General features: G+C 40.9%; 2 protein-coding genes across 4 annotated transcripts; one reads left to right on the forward strand and one right to left on the reverse strand.

The window, feature by feature from the left end:
- The first annotated feature begins 7226 nt into the window (after positions 1-7226).
- Positions 7227-11262, forward strand: pnrc2 (proline-rich nuclear receptor coactivator 2). Its single transcript, XM_070834766.1, has 3 exons — positions 7227-7436; positions 7992-8210; positions 8410-11262. The coding sequence occupies exon 3, from the start codon at positions 8433-8435 to the stop codon at positions 8901-8903; it is 471 nt and encodes a 156-aa protein (XP_070690867.1). The 5' UTR covers positions 7227-7436; positions 7992-8210; positions 8410-8432; the 3' UTR covers positions 8904-11262.
- A 381-nt stretch (positions 11263-11643) lies between these two features.
- On the reverse strand, positions 11644-16522 carry srsf10a (serine and arginine rich splicing factor 10a). Of its 3 annotated transcripts, none has more exons than XM_070834764.1 (6): positions 16348-16522; positions 14601-14705; positions 13618-13721; positions 13315-13483; positions 12379-12429; positions 11644-12291 (listed from the first exon to the last, which is right to left on the reverse strand). In XM_070834764.1, the coding sequence occupies exons 1-6, from the start codon at positions 16410-16412 to the stop codon at positions 12018-12020; spliced, it is 768 nt and encodes a 255-aa protein (XP_070690865.1). In that variant the 5' UTR covers positions 16413-16522; the 3' UTR covers positions 11644-12017. The 3 variants fall into 3 exon arrangements, with proteins under 3 accessions (XP_070690865.1, XP_070690864.1, XP_070690863.1); XM_070834763.1 differs by lacking the exon at positions 14601-14705 and adding an exon at positions 14067-14361 and having other exon boundaries at positions 13618-13729; positions 16348-16516; XM_070834762.1 differs by lacking the exon at positions 14601-14705 and adding an exon at positions 14067-14361 and having other exon boundaries at positions 11644-12294; positions 13618-13729; positions 16348-16516.
- Between the last annotated feature and the right edge of the window lie 20 nt (positions 16523-16542).

The raw sequence follows: 16542 nt of genomic DNA on the forward strand, positions 1-16542 counted from the left end.
TCATTGGCGACATGCACACTGAAATATGATGTGGCAATAACCCCTTGAGTCACTCTTGCACCCTGCCACATAGTTGCAAAAGATCACAGGCGCTTCTGCCATAAGCAGAAAAAAAATACGAGCACTACTTGAAATCTCTTGTTTTGTAGCAGCCACCAAAAATAGAAGCATCATAAAATGGGTCAAAAGTAGCAGATCGACTGTACAAATACACCCATTGAATACAGGAGTTGCTCAAGAATAAGAAAAGGCAACATATTTTTTCCTTATAGCTTCTAAAAACACATGATGTAAAGCATACAGATGTAAAGCCAACTTACACCTTAAATTAAGAAGTCATCGGTGTATGTCACTGTACCGTAAACCTGGAATGAAATAACCTCCTAAGAGCTTACCTTATGTTCTCTCTTGTGCGTTTTAGGGGGATTTGAATTATATTTTTCTCTCAGCAGCAGAACAACCACAGCATGACTGCACAGACCTACAGACCTGTGGAAAAGTGCGCGAGTTAGGGGAGAGGATAAGGAGGGCGGTGGTGATGACATGAGGGAGAAGGGGGAGGGAGAGAGAGAGAGAGAGAGAGAGAGAGAAGCAGATAGAGAGAGAGAGAGATGAGAGAGGTCAAATTATGTTCTTTTGAAATACTGTAAGTACAGCTGGAGTTTGGAGATGAAGCTGATGATAACGTCACAGCAGCGAAGTGCAATTTGTTATTTATTTGATCATATATGTTTGATCATATATAATAACAGTGAATTTCTGTAGCTGTACAGTAGCAGAGGCTGTGGTGATCACACTCTTCTGAGCGTTGCATCTTGAGCAATGCCTCTCCAGCAGACAGGGTCAGGATGGACTCGGGGGGGAAAGACCACTTAAGGAGGACGATCGGGTGTTTGGTGCTCGGTGTGAAAAACATGTCGATATAGAAGGAGCAAAAACACACCATACAGCCTCTGTTTGTAAAATATAGATAAAGTGGTCAAATGTGGCTGTGAAACCATTACTTCAAACCTGGGAGTGTTTGCCTAATGCATCAGTAACCTAGGTGGACCTTGAGTTACATTTATTTTGCCAAACTACTACTCTCTAAGGTCCAGAATGAACTTTCACGCTCAAACTGATTACCTCGTTTGACATGTTTCACTCAGTCAAGGCCGCTAAAGACATCTTTCCGCTGAATGATCCCTGCTGGTGCAGCAGCTGTGTTTCCTTCCACCTCTTTTGCTAATTACTGTCCACTCATCTTCATTTGACAGACAGTATCCACCATCGCACATTCACATGCACATACATGCGCTAACCTCCTTCCTTATGTTTTTTTTTTTTTTTCCCCCACTGGAAGGGGAGGAACTGGCAAGATGGTGAAAGAGGAGGTTTTAAGTATGTCTGCTTTGTGCATTTAAAGCTTACAAGTGTGGGAATTAGAAAAGACAATACAATAAGATTGTTTTGTTCTCAGTGTCATCATGAAGAGTTCCTTTTGCAAAAAAAAGTGACTTCCTCAGTTTTTTCATTACTTTCCCTTTCATACTTCTCTACCAACATGTTTGTCCAGAAATCAGCCTTTCTCTTTCACCAGTGACTGCTCATTAATCGAAAAGGGTATTTGGAAGTGAAAATATAATAAAATAGTCAATAGTCAAACATCGAATCCCCAGTAAGTATTGAGGTGTGTAAACCATCCTGCAAATACTCAAGTATTTCAATTTTTTTTTCCTTTAACAGCACTGGTTAATGTTTAACTAAAGTGTTTGGGTCAGAGTGTAATACTGGCTGCAGTACAACAGGGGGCAACGCTAAGTAACCATGACCAGGGTGCACAGAATGAGTGACTCAGTACCTGGGAGCGAACATCACAATAATGGCGCTGGGTTAAAAAGTTTCTCTGTCTTTATTCATCTTCGTAGATGCAAAATGATTTCACCAAGCAGTTCCCTCATCAATTAAGGCCGTTTAATTTAGCATATGTCCCTCTGGTAACAATAAAATACATCAGTGGTTCAATAACAATTTAATCAGGTCACAAAATCACATACCTGAGGCATTCTGAAATGAATTGGCCTCCCATTTTAGCCTCTCACTTTAGAGAAAAGTATGCTAAATAAAACAGTAACTGGGACTTATAAATATATCAAAGGACATAACAAGGAAATGGGCCAGAAAGAGATCTTTTATGACATGTTTATATCGGCACCCTTTGATTTAATGAATTATAATTTCTTTTTTAAAAAAGGTCTTGCAATAAGACAGTGATATCTGGCGCACTGGTCGTGTCTTCTGCTCCTCTGACCTGATAGATCCAGCAGGCCAGAAAGCAGGAAATGTGATTAGGAGCAGACAGCACAGCTCCAATAAGATTTCTTCTCAGTCACTGTCTGGTCCTGTGCAGCACAGCAGAACAGACCACAGGACAGAATAAAGCCGGAAATGTTCAGTTGTTATTTGAGCAACATCATCCTGTTACACAATCCCTTTATAGAAGTCACCCTGGACACAAACATTAAGGCTCACTTGGCTGTTTCACATGGATTCGGGTTGAATCCATTAATCAGATTTCCTCTCCTCATTTCCAGATTTCCAGACCTTCAGCCAGCAGTATCAGATCACTGATGTGAAAAACACAAGAAAGAAATGAACAGATCAAACAAAAATCTAATTACTCCATGCTAAATGTTTTAATAATACTCAATTATTTACTTGGAGTCTGGAACGATATGATGCAATTGTTAAATTATAGTATTAAACCATACATCTGTAAATTAAAAGGGTGGTTATAGATAATTAACAACAAATGTACAAAGGATAAATCAGAAATTCAAAGTTAAAAGACATGTAATCTGATCAAATAGAACAAGAGACAAACTCTCAATTTCAAACATTTACCGTGAAAAAATTCATTTGTGCATTTCATCATGTTCCATTTACAGTATTCAAGTAGAAAGACCTGATCGCCTGTTTCAGCATTTACACTTTAAAGGGGTTTTGTCTCGCTCTATTACTCAGGGTGTAGGATTTCAAAGCCATCAGTCTTAGTCCACAATAATTATTCAGTTATCTGGACCTTATATCTTAATGATGAAAAACTTCTGTTTGTATTGTCAAGTCTCATTGAGTTAACTGCGTCAGAGTACTGCTGGTTTCCCCTATAATTAGGAGAGTGTTACACAGTTCTTACCACAAAGTGTGTTGGGTAACAATTTGCAGACCTATGATATGATGTGTTCACCTACTTTTTATTCATCATACTTACATAGGGAGTTAAACATATTCTGTTTACAAATACTTGGAATAAAGTTATATAAAACCCAACATATGTAAGATTCTAATTGTAGTATATGAACTCGTCCCATGTTAATAAAATGAGCCAAAACTTCCCAGAGAAATAACGAAGGCCTCAGTGTCCTCAACTGTAGCTTCCTCCCCCGTATTTTATTTTCTTCTGTCAGAGATATTGAAATGTTCACGATGTGAATTGGGTTGTTTTGGCTTTTCGGTGCATTTGGAGGTTTGCTTTAACCCTGGAGAACCCAAGAACCCTTTTCTTCTTTGGAAAATTATGAACTATGCATTAAATGACTGCTATAAGTTCACTGAACACCAACATATCCACTTTTTCAATTTTAACCCTTTATTCCCTAATTTAGGATTAGGGCCAAATTTGACCCATTGGGCTTTAGGTGTATCATTTCAAAGAATCACAATAACAAACACTGTCAATGCAAACTATTTTAAATAATCAGTTAACCACACAGCTACATTTAACAATGTTTTTTTTGCTGGATTTCAAATGTACAAACACACTTTGGCCAATGGAAACAAGAACACAAGGCCAAAAAACTAACACCATGGGTCTTTGCTTATCAAAAAATCTGTTCTGCTAGAGAGAGGAACTCACACTAGACATTGTGGTAGTCTTTGAAACAATTTCTTTTTTTGTTGATGCAGAGAGGAACTGCACATTTTTCACAGTGCATTTCAGTTTTGAGGTCCTTGCACACAGCACATCGACGGCAATTTACTTATTATATATATTTATATATAAAATAAGTAATAAGTTATTATATTATTATAGTTATTATAAGTATTAGTCTCTGGCCCTGTACTACCAAGGTAACTTAGTAAAACATATTATACAGATGAATTTATTTCAAGGCTTTAGCCAAATACAGGACTGTCACCATTCTCCATCTACAAAGTCACTCAAAGAACCAAAGGGCCATTTTTGACCCGACATTTTTTAACCCATACACCCAGAGGGTCATTTTTGGCCCATCGTTTTTTGAACTAGCTCAGAGTTGCTAATTTATCCAAAAAGAATATAAAACGTACTTCTAGGCATTCTGCAAGCTAATACTAAATAGATTAACAAAGAATACACAATTTTACCAACCACTGGTTTGCTGAGAAGACCATTTTGTTTGGGAAGGTTTCCAGCTCAACGAAACAGCATGTGGTCAGTCATCTTGTCACTACCACTCTGGCTCATGTCAGTTCAATATTCATCCACTAAGTGTCTCTATGCAGGGGTCAGAAGTGGCACTCTGGGTTTTTGAAGTTAAATTTGACAATTTTTTTTATGTTTGTTCATTTTGGGTAGCAGCAATTAACAGAGGCCAAATTTGACCCCGTGGGTTCTCCAGGGTTAAAGATCTTTTTAGATTAGAGAGACACGTGAAGGCCAGACATCGCAGCACCTGAAAAACAAAAGGCTGTGTGAATGGTCCAACAACCTTATTATCTTGATTCTCCATAGCTGGGTGGCTTGAATGATGGTGGGACTGACATACTGTGTTAAATGAAAGATTTAATGTTGACATCTTTATAATACTCTCAATTTGATTGTTTGTTTACTTATCCATTCTTTCTTTTCAGCATCAATGGAGTCACATAATCTCTATCTCTTCTGCCATGAACGTGTTTGTAATGCAAGCTTTTGCTGCCGGTCAGACTTGGATATTTGTCCACCTCCTATGTCCTGTACCCTCTTTTTCCATGGCCTTTGTATACTGTAGGTTATAAGAGGTACATGGGTGCTGGCAGTAGTTCTGTATTTGTGTTCTGCCACAATTTAAAGTTTCTTTTTTATTTCTATATTAGAAATAAGAGAGTTGTGGGCATATGTAGTGTGCAAGTGTGTGTGTGTGTGTGCGCACATTTATGTCTCTTGCATGAGTGCATGTTATGTCACTGCAGCCCCACCAAACTAGATGGGAAAAATAAATGAGAAAACCTTGGCAACAAAAAGGAGCAATTTCATTTGAGTGTGTTTTCTGGTATTACAAAAGGTCTTTGATATTGGGCCAACTTATTGCTGAGTGGTGAGAAACCGTTTCTGTTTTCTGCTTGAGTTCCCTCCCACTCGGCTTTGTGTGGGTGTGTTTCACAGCACGTCTCAGGCTATTCAAATTCACATTAAACTCCACTGATCGTTCTCTCTTCACCGTTTACACCCAATAACTATTGTCTGGTTCTGCTCTAACTACTTGCCTGTATGCAGCCTCTCTGCTGTGTGAAGAAAAAAATTAACCTGGCCACCTTCGTGCACCACTGTTGCTTTAAATGGATTTTCCATTTCACTTTCCAGATGGCCCTACTTCACATTCACTATCTTTTGTGCCATAACTGTGTTCATACCCCACGCCTTTGCTGCCAGTCAAATATGGACATTTGTCCACCTCCCATGTTCTGTACGACCTACAGAAGCCTCTTGGTGACCTACTTTCCATACATAGCTGACTCTTGATGGGCACAACCCCCTTCAAAGGTTGCTGTGCTTTGGGGAGTGTCTTTCCATGGCCTTCAGCTGTGAGCACTGGCTGACACACTGCATTGCGCAACTCTTTTAAAATCCACACACTTTAAACAAGGTCTGTGGGGTAACTAACACTGACCGTGGACTTAGATATCATACGGGTTCCTTTGTAGTCTTTAGACTTGGACCTGCAGACTCCTATAAAACCAAGAGCATAGTCTCGTAAAATGTAGGAGAAAAGTAAAAACTTTTCAAAAGCTAAAGAGAAAATCAAAAACCACAATACCCCAGTTTAACATGATATATGAAGGCTGAAAGTGGAATAGCAAAGAATGGAAAAGAAAATTATTTAAGAAAAAAAAAATGACAAAAGGTAAACTAAGCTTTAATCAATCATTTAAAACCAGATTCAATAACCTAACACAAAAACATTATTCGGTTGTTCGGTTATCATGTCAGAAAATGCTCATAATGGTCGTTTAAAACTTTTAAACTCTGTCTTTTCTTTTCTCCCCACAGTTTTATTATTCTTTAAATAACCCTTCTAACACTTCAGCTCTCCAGGATACAGGAGTCTGTTGTTCACCATTTGGCCCTTGGTTAATTCAACAAAACATCAGAGGATGAAAGGTTCCCACTTAATAACCCCAGATGACCAAATGTTGCCTCAGATTTATGACACTATGGCGCTTATATGGTGCTCATAAGAATGGCAGTGTATTAACTCTGAACTGGGCCTTTGTGCCAAAGCTCACATTGGATCATGGTACGGATGGTAGTAAAACTGTGTATCCATTAAATGATACCAATATTTGAAGCTATCAAAGTAAAAGAAAAATCTCACTCTCACCCACCAATCTTCACCAGTTGGAAAATGAGTGGGGCTCTATGAAGTGGCCCGGGTTTTGTTTTAGCAGGACAGATGATATGGGGAGGGGGATGGGCAGCTCATAGACAAGACCTGTTGTGTGTCATTACTCCCTGTTGCAGCTGTTTTAGCCCAGCACAACAGGTTTTACATACACAAACAGGAACTTGCAGAGCAACAGATTTGCCTTCCTGCAACTGAGAAAGTAGGAAAATACGCCAATAAATCTAAATTGTGGACGTGTTTACCTCCTTTGAAAAAAAAGATTCGACATTACATAACACTCAACTACATTTATTATAAGCCCGAACCTACATGTAAGGTCGTTCGTGGCTGTGGGGTTATTTTCTTTATGTAACTTTTCTTGAAAGCGGAAGGTTTCTGGCGTTTGGAAGCGGGTTGTTTTTCTGGTATTTTCTCAGTGGTCTCAGGAAATACCCGAGCTCCAACAAAGGAGAGGAGAGGACGGTCAGCGATTGACGTCACCAGTCTGGCAACAAGCGTGAATGCGTCTGGCTGTCTGCTCTGTGATTGGTCGAGCCCCGTGTGCTCGGCACCTGATTGGTCAGTTCGCGGTCCGAACGGGCTACATATCTCTGCTGTAGATTCCATTTTGTTGCAATCTAGACGGAGTCGGTAGAGAGAGAGAGGAGAGGAGAGCTGCTCTGCGGCCGCCTTTAACACCACATCAGCTTCGAGGGCGACGGGTTTTGTGGGAAATATACCTCGCTGTAGTTTCCTACACAGTCCGCCGACGGATTTTGAAGGATAATTTTCTCTGACGAAGGGCTTCATCAACCAAGCCCGAGGAAGTCGGTAAGAGAAACTGTTTTGTGCCTCGTCGCCATATTGAACTCACCGTTTCTTTGTTTTGGTGTGCTGCCAACGTAGTGTGACCGAGATTGTTAAAGCGATATTTTTTTACATGACATATAACTGGGATTATCAACGACAGTTCTCCGCAATCGAAATTTGCAGTATCGCCTGACTTTTACTTTAAAATGTCCAGTAAACAAAGCCACTCGACGGGACAAAGCGACTGCATTAAATGCTAAGCCAAGCTACAGGCGCACAAACAGAAGTGGGATATCATGGCGCAGTTTGCTTTATGTAACATCTTGATGTACAGTGGCAGGTTTTATATAACGATACTATAATCGCCATGGCTGGGCAGCCGTCGTGTTGTTGTTTATTGTTTACCGCGCAGCATTAGCAATGATGACGCACTCCGAAATACTTAAAACCTCCTGGAGAAAAGCATCAACGCAATGCGTGTCAAAGGTTGTGCGACGATTTAAACTGCTAGTTTGTCTGCTAGTGAAGTCTATTCAGCTTCTTTTTCCCCTGACGGACATTTTGTTGCCCCCAAAGGCTTTCGGCTTCTTGGAGCACCGTGCGCCGAGGTGAGTTGATGTTCAGCTCGGCTCCACGAGAAAACACCGCTCATTGGCACATGAAAACTTCAGACCTTGCTGGACACCGAAGTGCAGCGAGAAGTAGACAGAAAACTACTTCGAGGACCTGGGGCCCGATTGGAGGTGAAAGACTGAAGAGAGATCTCTGCTTCGTCGACTTTCTCATAACAAAGAGGTGAGCTGGAGCTGTTTTGCTCTGGGCGGTGTGGGGGAGGGGCGGCGCGGGCCTGCCTGTGTGGTGTTTCTGCACGTAACCCTCTGCGCATGTTCTCTTGTAGGGGAGGGGGGGGGTCACATTTTCTATTCTTTGAATAGGCTGCAATACATTTACTAATTTCTGTGGTCTTTAGTAACACAATATTCTCGTCATGTAGGTGACACGTAGTGCAGAATCATTATGGGAGGTGGAGAGAGGTACAACATTCCAGTTTCCCACCCTGAACGCCCTTTGCCAAAGAAGAACCACCAACTTGGCCGGGCTAAGCAGAGAAGCCGTGATCAGAACGGATCAGCAGCATCTGCAGGAGGGGTAGGGGGCCTACACCATCATGGCCATCGCCGGATCGACAAGGGTGCAGCCTACCACAGGTCTCCAGAGGCGCGGCAGGCCGTGTCTGCAGATAAGAGTGCTTCTGTCCGTTTTGCCACCAACTACGATCAGAACTGGGAGGGTGCAGTGTCTCACCTTAACACGCTCCTGGCCACACAGGGAAGTCCAAGCTACGCAGGGCCTAAGTTCAGCGAGCCACCCTCGCCTAGTGTGTTGCCCAAACCCCCCAGCCACTGGGTGTCCTTCCCAATGGGCTCCTGTGACAACAGGGAGATGATGGCCTTCCAGCTCAAGAGTCTCCTCAAGGTGCAGGCCTGAGAGGGTTACCCACACTTGATCATCTGAAAACAAACAAATGAACTGGGACTCTTCTGAGGGCACCCACCCACCAGGAACACTGCAGAGCTGTAATACTTTTAGCTGTTTTTAGATTATCTTCTTGAGTGTTAAAATGCATTTGCAGCTGCACTATGCAGTACTGTGACTGTTTATTCAACACCCATTTATATTTTAAAAAATCCATATTACAAGATATTACAGCCCTGGAGCCTTGCTGGTTGGTGATGCCTTTAGTTGAGTCAGTTTCTGTGACTAATGACAAACTGGATATCCTTTGTACTTCTGTTTTGTTCTTTTTAATGTTGGCTGTCAACGCAGATTGAGTGTGCTTTTATTCCAAACAAGGGTTATCTTATAGGTCAGGTAAAATTCCCAGCATTTTTACGGTCCATTTCTGTGGACAGATGTGCTTTTCCATCTTAAGTTGTAGAAAATTCTTTAGAGTCACCTCTAAAGCTTCAGGTGCTAAAGCAAACTCACATTTGTAGCATTTTTGACTAGGGCCCACTTTTTTTAATATGTATCACGTGCATTGTTTGGGACGAGGAAAAAAGACACTCAACTGCAATTCTGCAGGGAAAAAAGGCTATTTTACTGGAGGTAATAAGCTGTAGTGAGTAAATACAGGTCAAGAATTCAACCTCAAACTGAAGGGTAATAAGAGACCATGGCACACGGGCCTTGGACTGTTAACTCCTGTACCTTTTTTATTGCGCTGTGCGCACATGCACTATAGGAGTTGATGACGTCTGAGGCCCAGAACACTCTATCATAGCATTATTTTGTACAAGTCCTTCTATGTTTAGTTGTGGTTTAAAAGATGTATGAAATGCTGTTTGTAACCAAAGCAATGTTTTTGCTGTACCCCCCCTTTTTTTTTTTTTTGGATATCCTCTGTGTGGTTGGCATTGCTGCCATTGCCACTTAACTTTGCCAGCCTGTGGGCTTAATGGGGTCACTTGGGTCACTTCTAACTGTTCATCTGGTTCAATCAGTACTGTTGTCCCTCCTCTGTCTCTGTCTGAGTGCTGCGGCTTCAACTCGCGGAAGAGGGCCTGACTTGTATGTGGGACTGAGTTTCACTTTCCCTCCAAGTCGCATGACGTGGCCCTGTTGGCTGCACGCACTTGTAAGCAAGGTAGTGCAGAGCTGAGGACTGTTTCTGAAGTGAAGTGGCCCATGGGATTTAACACGAGGCAGGAGGCTGGTGTTTGTTTACAAAATAGGTCTCAGTGGTTGACCATCCCATAATCAACGCTCAACGCCGTCTACCCCTGCCTCTTGTTTACCCCCTTGCACTGCAATCAGACCTTTCTTTTTATTTCTTTTTTTTAGTTACAGGCCAGGATGCTATTGAAATGGAGGCGTAATTGACTATCTCTCTATGGATTCTCTATTTTTGTGGTTCAATCCTCTGTTGAGGCTCTCTTTCGTTCCCTTTGCAGAATTGGAGCTGTTAATGGCCAGCCTAAAGATGACAAAACAAAGTATGAGAGCTTGTTAATGTGCTCAAGAGCCATGTAAATAATGAAATGTATAAAGTACTTGTAGCATATGTACATTTGCAGGCCGAGTTTGAGGCCTGCCTGACAAAAGTATTTTTAGTAATAACACTGAATGTATAAGACATGCTAAGGACGTGTCTTGACTTCAATACTGAAGAATATTTTTGTTAAAAAAATCTGCCTATTGCATTTGTCAGTTCCCCTGCACTGCAATCTTTCCAGAGATCTTGCACATGTTTTTTTATTGTTTTGTATTATGCAGTGTAGGGTGAAAGATGCTAAATGCAAATTAAGTAAAACTGCAACAAAATATCAATTGGATTCTACGGGAGACTTGCTCATGTATGGATTTGAGTTCCGAATGTGCTTACAGTGTGTAAGCGTGATGCTTTTAATCTTGTTGAGTTGACCTGTTTGTGCCTAAGTTGAAACCCATACTGAAACTAACTAGTTTCACTGGATGGCAATGCCACAAGTTGACCAAAAGTTTTCATCAGAGCCATCTTTAGTTCTCAGCTGTTCTTCCGCCAGCTGACCACTGAACTTGGTCCCATGCTGTAGAAGTATTACCTTCTATTGGTTGTTCATGTAAACCATTTCTTTACCGCCCAGATTGAGTTGTGCATGACAAAGTCTCCTTACTCTAAATTTAAAACCTGTTACGAATTGGCTGTTAATTTGTCCCCCTGAAATGTCACTGAAGATGAAGAGAAAATGCCCTGTTAAGATTTGTATCAATTGGTATTTTAAAAACAAATGTAAAAGAATGCACTCTGTGAATTGATGACAAAATTTTACAAAAAAAAAAATAAATCCCTTCCCCCTCCCCCCTATGTTGCCTCTGTTTGAGTGTCTTCTTATTGGTGCCAATACCAGTTTATTGTAGGACCGGAATAGAACCAGTAGTGCAATCTGTGCCACAGTACAGATTAGGTATTCATAAAGACACAATTTATTTATTGGCAAAGCACATGTAAAACCATTTGGGTAACACTATAAACACGCTCTTTGTTTTACTGACTGAACAGTGCTGCTCATCATGAACACTGTCGCATGAAGTACAGGATAAAGTATTGGGTAGGAACTAACTGCGTTCATACATCGTCCAGTGCCACAGGTACTGAAGTAGTACTCTATAGTATAGAGTTTGCCTGCTGTATAAGGACCACAGAAGCCAAACATCCAAGGTCAGTGCACGAAGTAAACACTGGTGATTCAGGCCCTGAAGTGATATTTTTTATTCATGATTAGAAATACACAATGGGACTAAACCAAGAGAGGCATACTAACAAATGTATCAATGTAAATATTGCTAAGTACAAAAATAATACCAGCAAAGCCACCTTCAGCAGCCCACATTAGTCCATAGAAACATACCCTGGGATCAGCTGTGCTTTTTATGAATCACTTCTCAACTAAAACCTATTTCACAGCGGCCAAAAAGAAACTCAGCTCCTGCTGCTCTTTTCCCTTTGGCAACAGACTCGTCCATAATGTGATGATAAACAAATGCAAACATAGAGCATAACACTCTAGCAGTAAACGTAGTCTAAAACTGAACAGATCCAGAGGGCTCTGGAGGAAACGGTCAGTGGCCACCAGACTTGCGTCCAGCCCAGGACCTGGAGCGAGAGTGTGACCGGGACATGGATCTAGAATAGGAGCGGGATGGAGATCGTTCCACCGCCTGTTTGTAGGAGCTGCAGGTTGGGTGGAAGTCTGCAGCCGGGCTGTGGGACCTGGACTGCCTCTTTTTACCTTTGGGCCTGGATCTGGTGGGTGAAGGGGAGCGGGACACAGAGCGGCTACGTGAGCCTGGTTCATGGTTTGTCCTTGGGTGGTCCCGGGGAGGACCTCTGTACCTGCTGGGGTGATCATCAGCATAAACTTCAGTATAGTACAATTGTCCTTGCTTGTTTTGAATACTGTAAGGTGACAAACCAGCCTACCTGTCATTTTCATGGCTTCTGCTCCGCTTATGTCGTCTGTAGGACTGCGACCTGTCCACACAAACAGCAACACAAACCAGTTACTCACTCTAACTTAGGTACTGTCCAGCACCAGGGGAACCACTTTCCATCCAGGATAAGAGCACAATGAGATCTTGTAATTTCTGCTTTCTGCTTTTTTTTTTTTTTTTTTTTTTTTTTTTTTTTTTACACACACAGCTTGTTTATACCAGAGAGACTGAACTAGTCAGAATAAGTAGGTAACACATCAACAAACCAAACCCTTTAAAGTTTCAGTCTACTTTGATTTTATTCTCTTTATTCTGATTAACATGTTGGCAAATAAACAGAGTCTAAGCTCAAACATACATGACTTTTCAAACATGAAACTATGATATATGATATGAACCCTGCAAACGGACTTCTTCCCATCTTGTAATGGGTGACTGTGTCACCTTCTCTTTCTCAGTGCGTGCTGCTCTAATGAGAAGAGTACAATCCACTCTCCTGCAAATGGTGGATGCTTTTCAATGCATGACCAGGCCTTACACGGACTCTCAGCTTAAATAACACACACAAAACAAATTTTGTTTTATAACCCAGATGTTAGTTGAAGTCACAGCTGAGTGTTAAAATGTCTAGAAAACACTACCAGGGTTGGGTATTGGAAATATTCCCTATTTCAGCCTGTGTGATAACCTAGATTCAGTAGTGATGCATACATTATTTTCCCTCCATTAGTTCGGAGATTATAGTGCGTGTTATTTCTCATTTAAACACAACATGCATCAACGAGAACTTCACCTGGAGTAACAACAGTTTGATATCCAGCCTAAATCCTGCTCACACTGTAGGACAGAATTGAACAAACAAAGTGAAACAACTACAGCCAGTTTTTATTCAAGTTACTGTGGGTTTAATAAAACATGAACTCACTCTCTGGGGCTCTCAGACCTCCGTGGACGGCGCTCGTAGGAGGGGCTTCGGGACCTGTGTCGATCATAGCTGCGGCTCCGGGACCGCCTTCGGCGACTATCCCGGTCATCGTCGTAGCGGGAGAAACTGCGAGGGGAATGGCGCTCCTTGGACTTCATCTGGTTAGGGGCTTGACGGACAAACTCGCATCAGGACTCGAGGTGATTAGAAACGCAGTATTTTCCAAACAGTGCTGAATGATGCATGTGAGGCAGGCAGAGGTTAACTGTGTGTTGCTCAGATAGGAATGCGAATGGTTCATACTCTTTCTGTCTCCCTGGGCGAACTGGATCTCGATCTGACGCCCACACACCCATTTACGGTCCAGGTTGTGGAGAGCGTCCTCTGCATCCCGCACATCTTCAAACGTGCTGTGCTGTTAAGGTCTTTTATGTTGAAATTTGGCAAGTTGGGACATAGAGGGCTGCACACATGCACAGTAATTACACCAAAAAAACAAAACAAAGGCTGCAACACAGGATGACGCTCCAGTCTATGAAACACAGCTACTGGACTTAGATCAAAATGAAAGGTGAAAAATCAGTTACCTCAGGTAATGAGTGAATGATAAGTGAAAATCAACAAAATCTTATTGTTTTCGGCCTGAAAATTAAGCAACAATAATAGGCCCATTTGTGATTTCAAATTGTGAGGACAAGACAAATATCGATGGTGATCAGATTAAGTAGGATACAAAAAGTTTGGCTTGTTACCTTAAACATGCTTGACCTTTGACCTTCAGCTTGATCTTTATTGCCTTGGCAGAAGAACTTGAGGTTTCCTGCTTGTCTTTGCCCAATAAACACTTTGCTTTTCCTCCCTTTTGGTAGACAAATGGAAGCCTTGGTGCTCTCTTTTCTCCTCTTTGTATCTTCATGCTTTTGCTCTCTCTTTATTTTCCCAATTCCACTACTGCTTGTCGCCTGGGTGTCTCTGGCTTCAATCTACTCTACAACCGCCTTTCAACTTTCTTTGGTGTGGGGCCTCCAGAACTGTATCTTTACCATTCTAAGGCAACAACAGAAGAAATATTGGTTAGGATTACGTTTAAATACGTGTACAATATACTAGATAGCAAAGAATTCTTAAGAAAATAAAATGACATAAAAAAAAACAAGCCTGTGCAATGGGATAAAGACTTGTGATATAAAAATAAACGTGACGCAGACAAAAAGTCACATTTAAAGCTTTACAATCCCTCTGTGAAAACACCATTTCCAAATTAAAAATAAAAGAATAAAGGATATTGAATGTAAGCAAATCCTCTTGTCCGCCGTGTATAGAAGTCAAGTGGAATGTAGACATCTACAATAGGCCCATAACGACCAAACTCACGTCGTAAATCCTCTGGCCTAAAGTGTCATGAAATAAGCACATTTATTCTGCTGGCTATCGTATAAAATCACCTGGAGCCCAGTGTCCAAGGTACACAGCATATGACAATAATTAATGTGCAGACAAATGGAATTTACCCTGCCACCTCAAAAGGAAGTTTCCTCATTTAAAGGTGCAACAGTACAAGTAAAAAACATCCACAGCATTAATGCAGGTTTGGGTACAGTTAATACACCAACGTTTCAAAAACGTCTCTTAAAAGTAGCACTGTAGTCTCTAAATGTAGACTGAGACACTTAACAAAGTGTGTCTGTGGTTGTTTGCTTTTTCTATTATCTCTCAGCTCAAGTCTTATGGATCCACTGTGATTTTTCAGCTTTGTGGTCGGTGCCAAATACCAACAGCAGCACATTAGTGGAACTAATCAGTTTTATACAAGGTCTGTGCAACTTTAAATGCATTTTTTCAATGCTTTCGCACAAAATCCCATTCACATCCATTGTTTCAGGTTGTTTTACAGAAATCCCAGACTATCTGCATTGCTACAATCTGGGTGAACATCAGTAACATTGTGTAAAATGTCGGTGTGGGATCACTCCAGTAAAATCTGAGGTAAGAAAAAGCCTTTTCCCAACATTTAAATATACAGAAACCGTAGCTTGATATTGCTTCATTTTCATTAACTTACTACTAACTAAACAGTTACTGGTAAAGCACGTGTGGTTATTCTTACAATATTTAAGTAAGTCTTGGATTGGGGACATAGGTTTGAGGAGAGGTTAACACCAGGAGCAAACATAAAAACAGACTTACTGTTCAACAGTTCATTTGCATGTATTTAACATCCTTAGCACCAGACTATTATTGGAGTCAGATCATTAATTTGATATAAATAGATAGATAGATAGATAGATAGATAGATAGATAGATAGATGACTTTATTAACCCCCAAAGGGAAATTAAATTGCCACAGCAGCCATAAATAGAAGGAGACTGAAGTAGAGATAGACCAGATAAAATACACAAAGTGCATTATGGAGCAAAATGATGATTATAATAATAACAATAGTGGTGGTGATAATGTATGAATTATTATTATTATTTAAAAGGTTATGTTGTATATATAATAGTATATGTTGTATATACACACACACACACACATTATAATGTATATATACTGTATATATTATATACACACACAATGTAATGATGTATATCAATATAGTGTATATAATAACAGGACTCACATCACAGATGATATAATATGACATACTGCATTATGTCCATAATATAAATATATATATATGAGGATGTAATGTTATTTCAGGCTGCAACAGCACCAGCTTTCGTCTAGTTTGTTGGGTGTAAGCAAACCTAACGCAGAATCTACTGATAACTGTTTAACCTCAGTAAATAATGTAACCTCACTAAATAATGTAACCTCATTAAATAATATAACCTCAGTAAATAATATAACCTCATTAAATAATGTAACCTCACTAAATAATTTAACCTCATTAAATAATATAACCTCACTAAACAATATAACCAGCCTGTCTTTTCCTGCCGGGCTCCATCGGCGTGTTTAGCAGCTAACTAGCACTGCGGTAGCTCGGCCGTGGTCTCCGACATGTCAGCGGGGCTTAAAGGACCACATACCTGGACTCGTCGGCGATGTTTCTGACGAAGAGAGATGTGTTAGGCGGCCTCAGGTACCTCGCCATTTTTAACGACCCACTGCTACTGTCTGAATTTGTGTGTTGCAGCTATTTCTTTTTTCTTTTTGTGACCAATTCTGGTGTTTTACTGCAGCTCGCTACAGTCAGCTACGTGGGTTAAGCGCCGTCTTCGCAC

This window comes from Pempheris klunzingeri, chromosome 8 (assembly GCF_042242105.1).
Source record: "Pempheris klunzingeri isolate RE-2024b chromosome 8, fPemKlu1.hap1, whole genome shotgun sequence".
Lineage (NCBI taxonomy): Eukaryota > Metazoa > Chordata > Actinopteri > Acropomatiformes > Pempheridae > Pempheris > Pempheris klunzingeri.

Coding starts and splice junctions, on each gene's coding strand:
- srsf10a (XM_070834764.1), bottom strand. CDS start 16,412: ATGGCGAGGTACCTGAGGCCGCCTAACACATCTCTCTTCGTCAGAAAC. Junction 13,722..14,600: donor AGAGGATTTGCTTACATTCA/ATATCCTTTATT, acceptor ACAGCACAGCAC/GTTTGAAGATGTGCGGGATG. Junction 12,430..13,314: donor AGGTCTGAGAGCCCCAGAGA/GTGAGTTCATGT, acceptor TTGTGTGGACAG/GTCGCAGTCCTACAGACGAC.
- pnrc2 (XM_070834766.1), top strand. CDS start 8,433: ATGGGAGGTGGAGAGAGGTACAACATTCCAGTTTCCCACCCTGAACGC.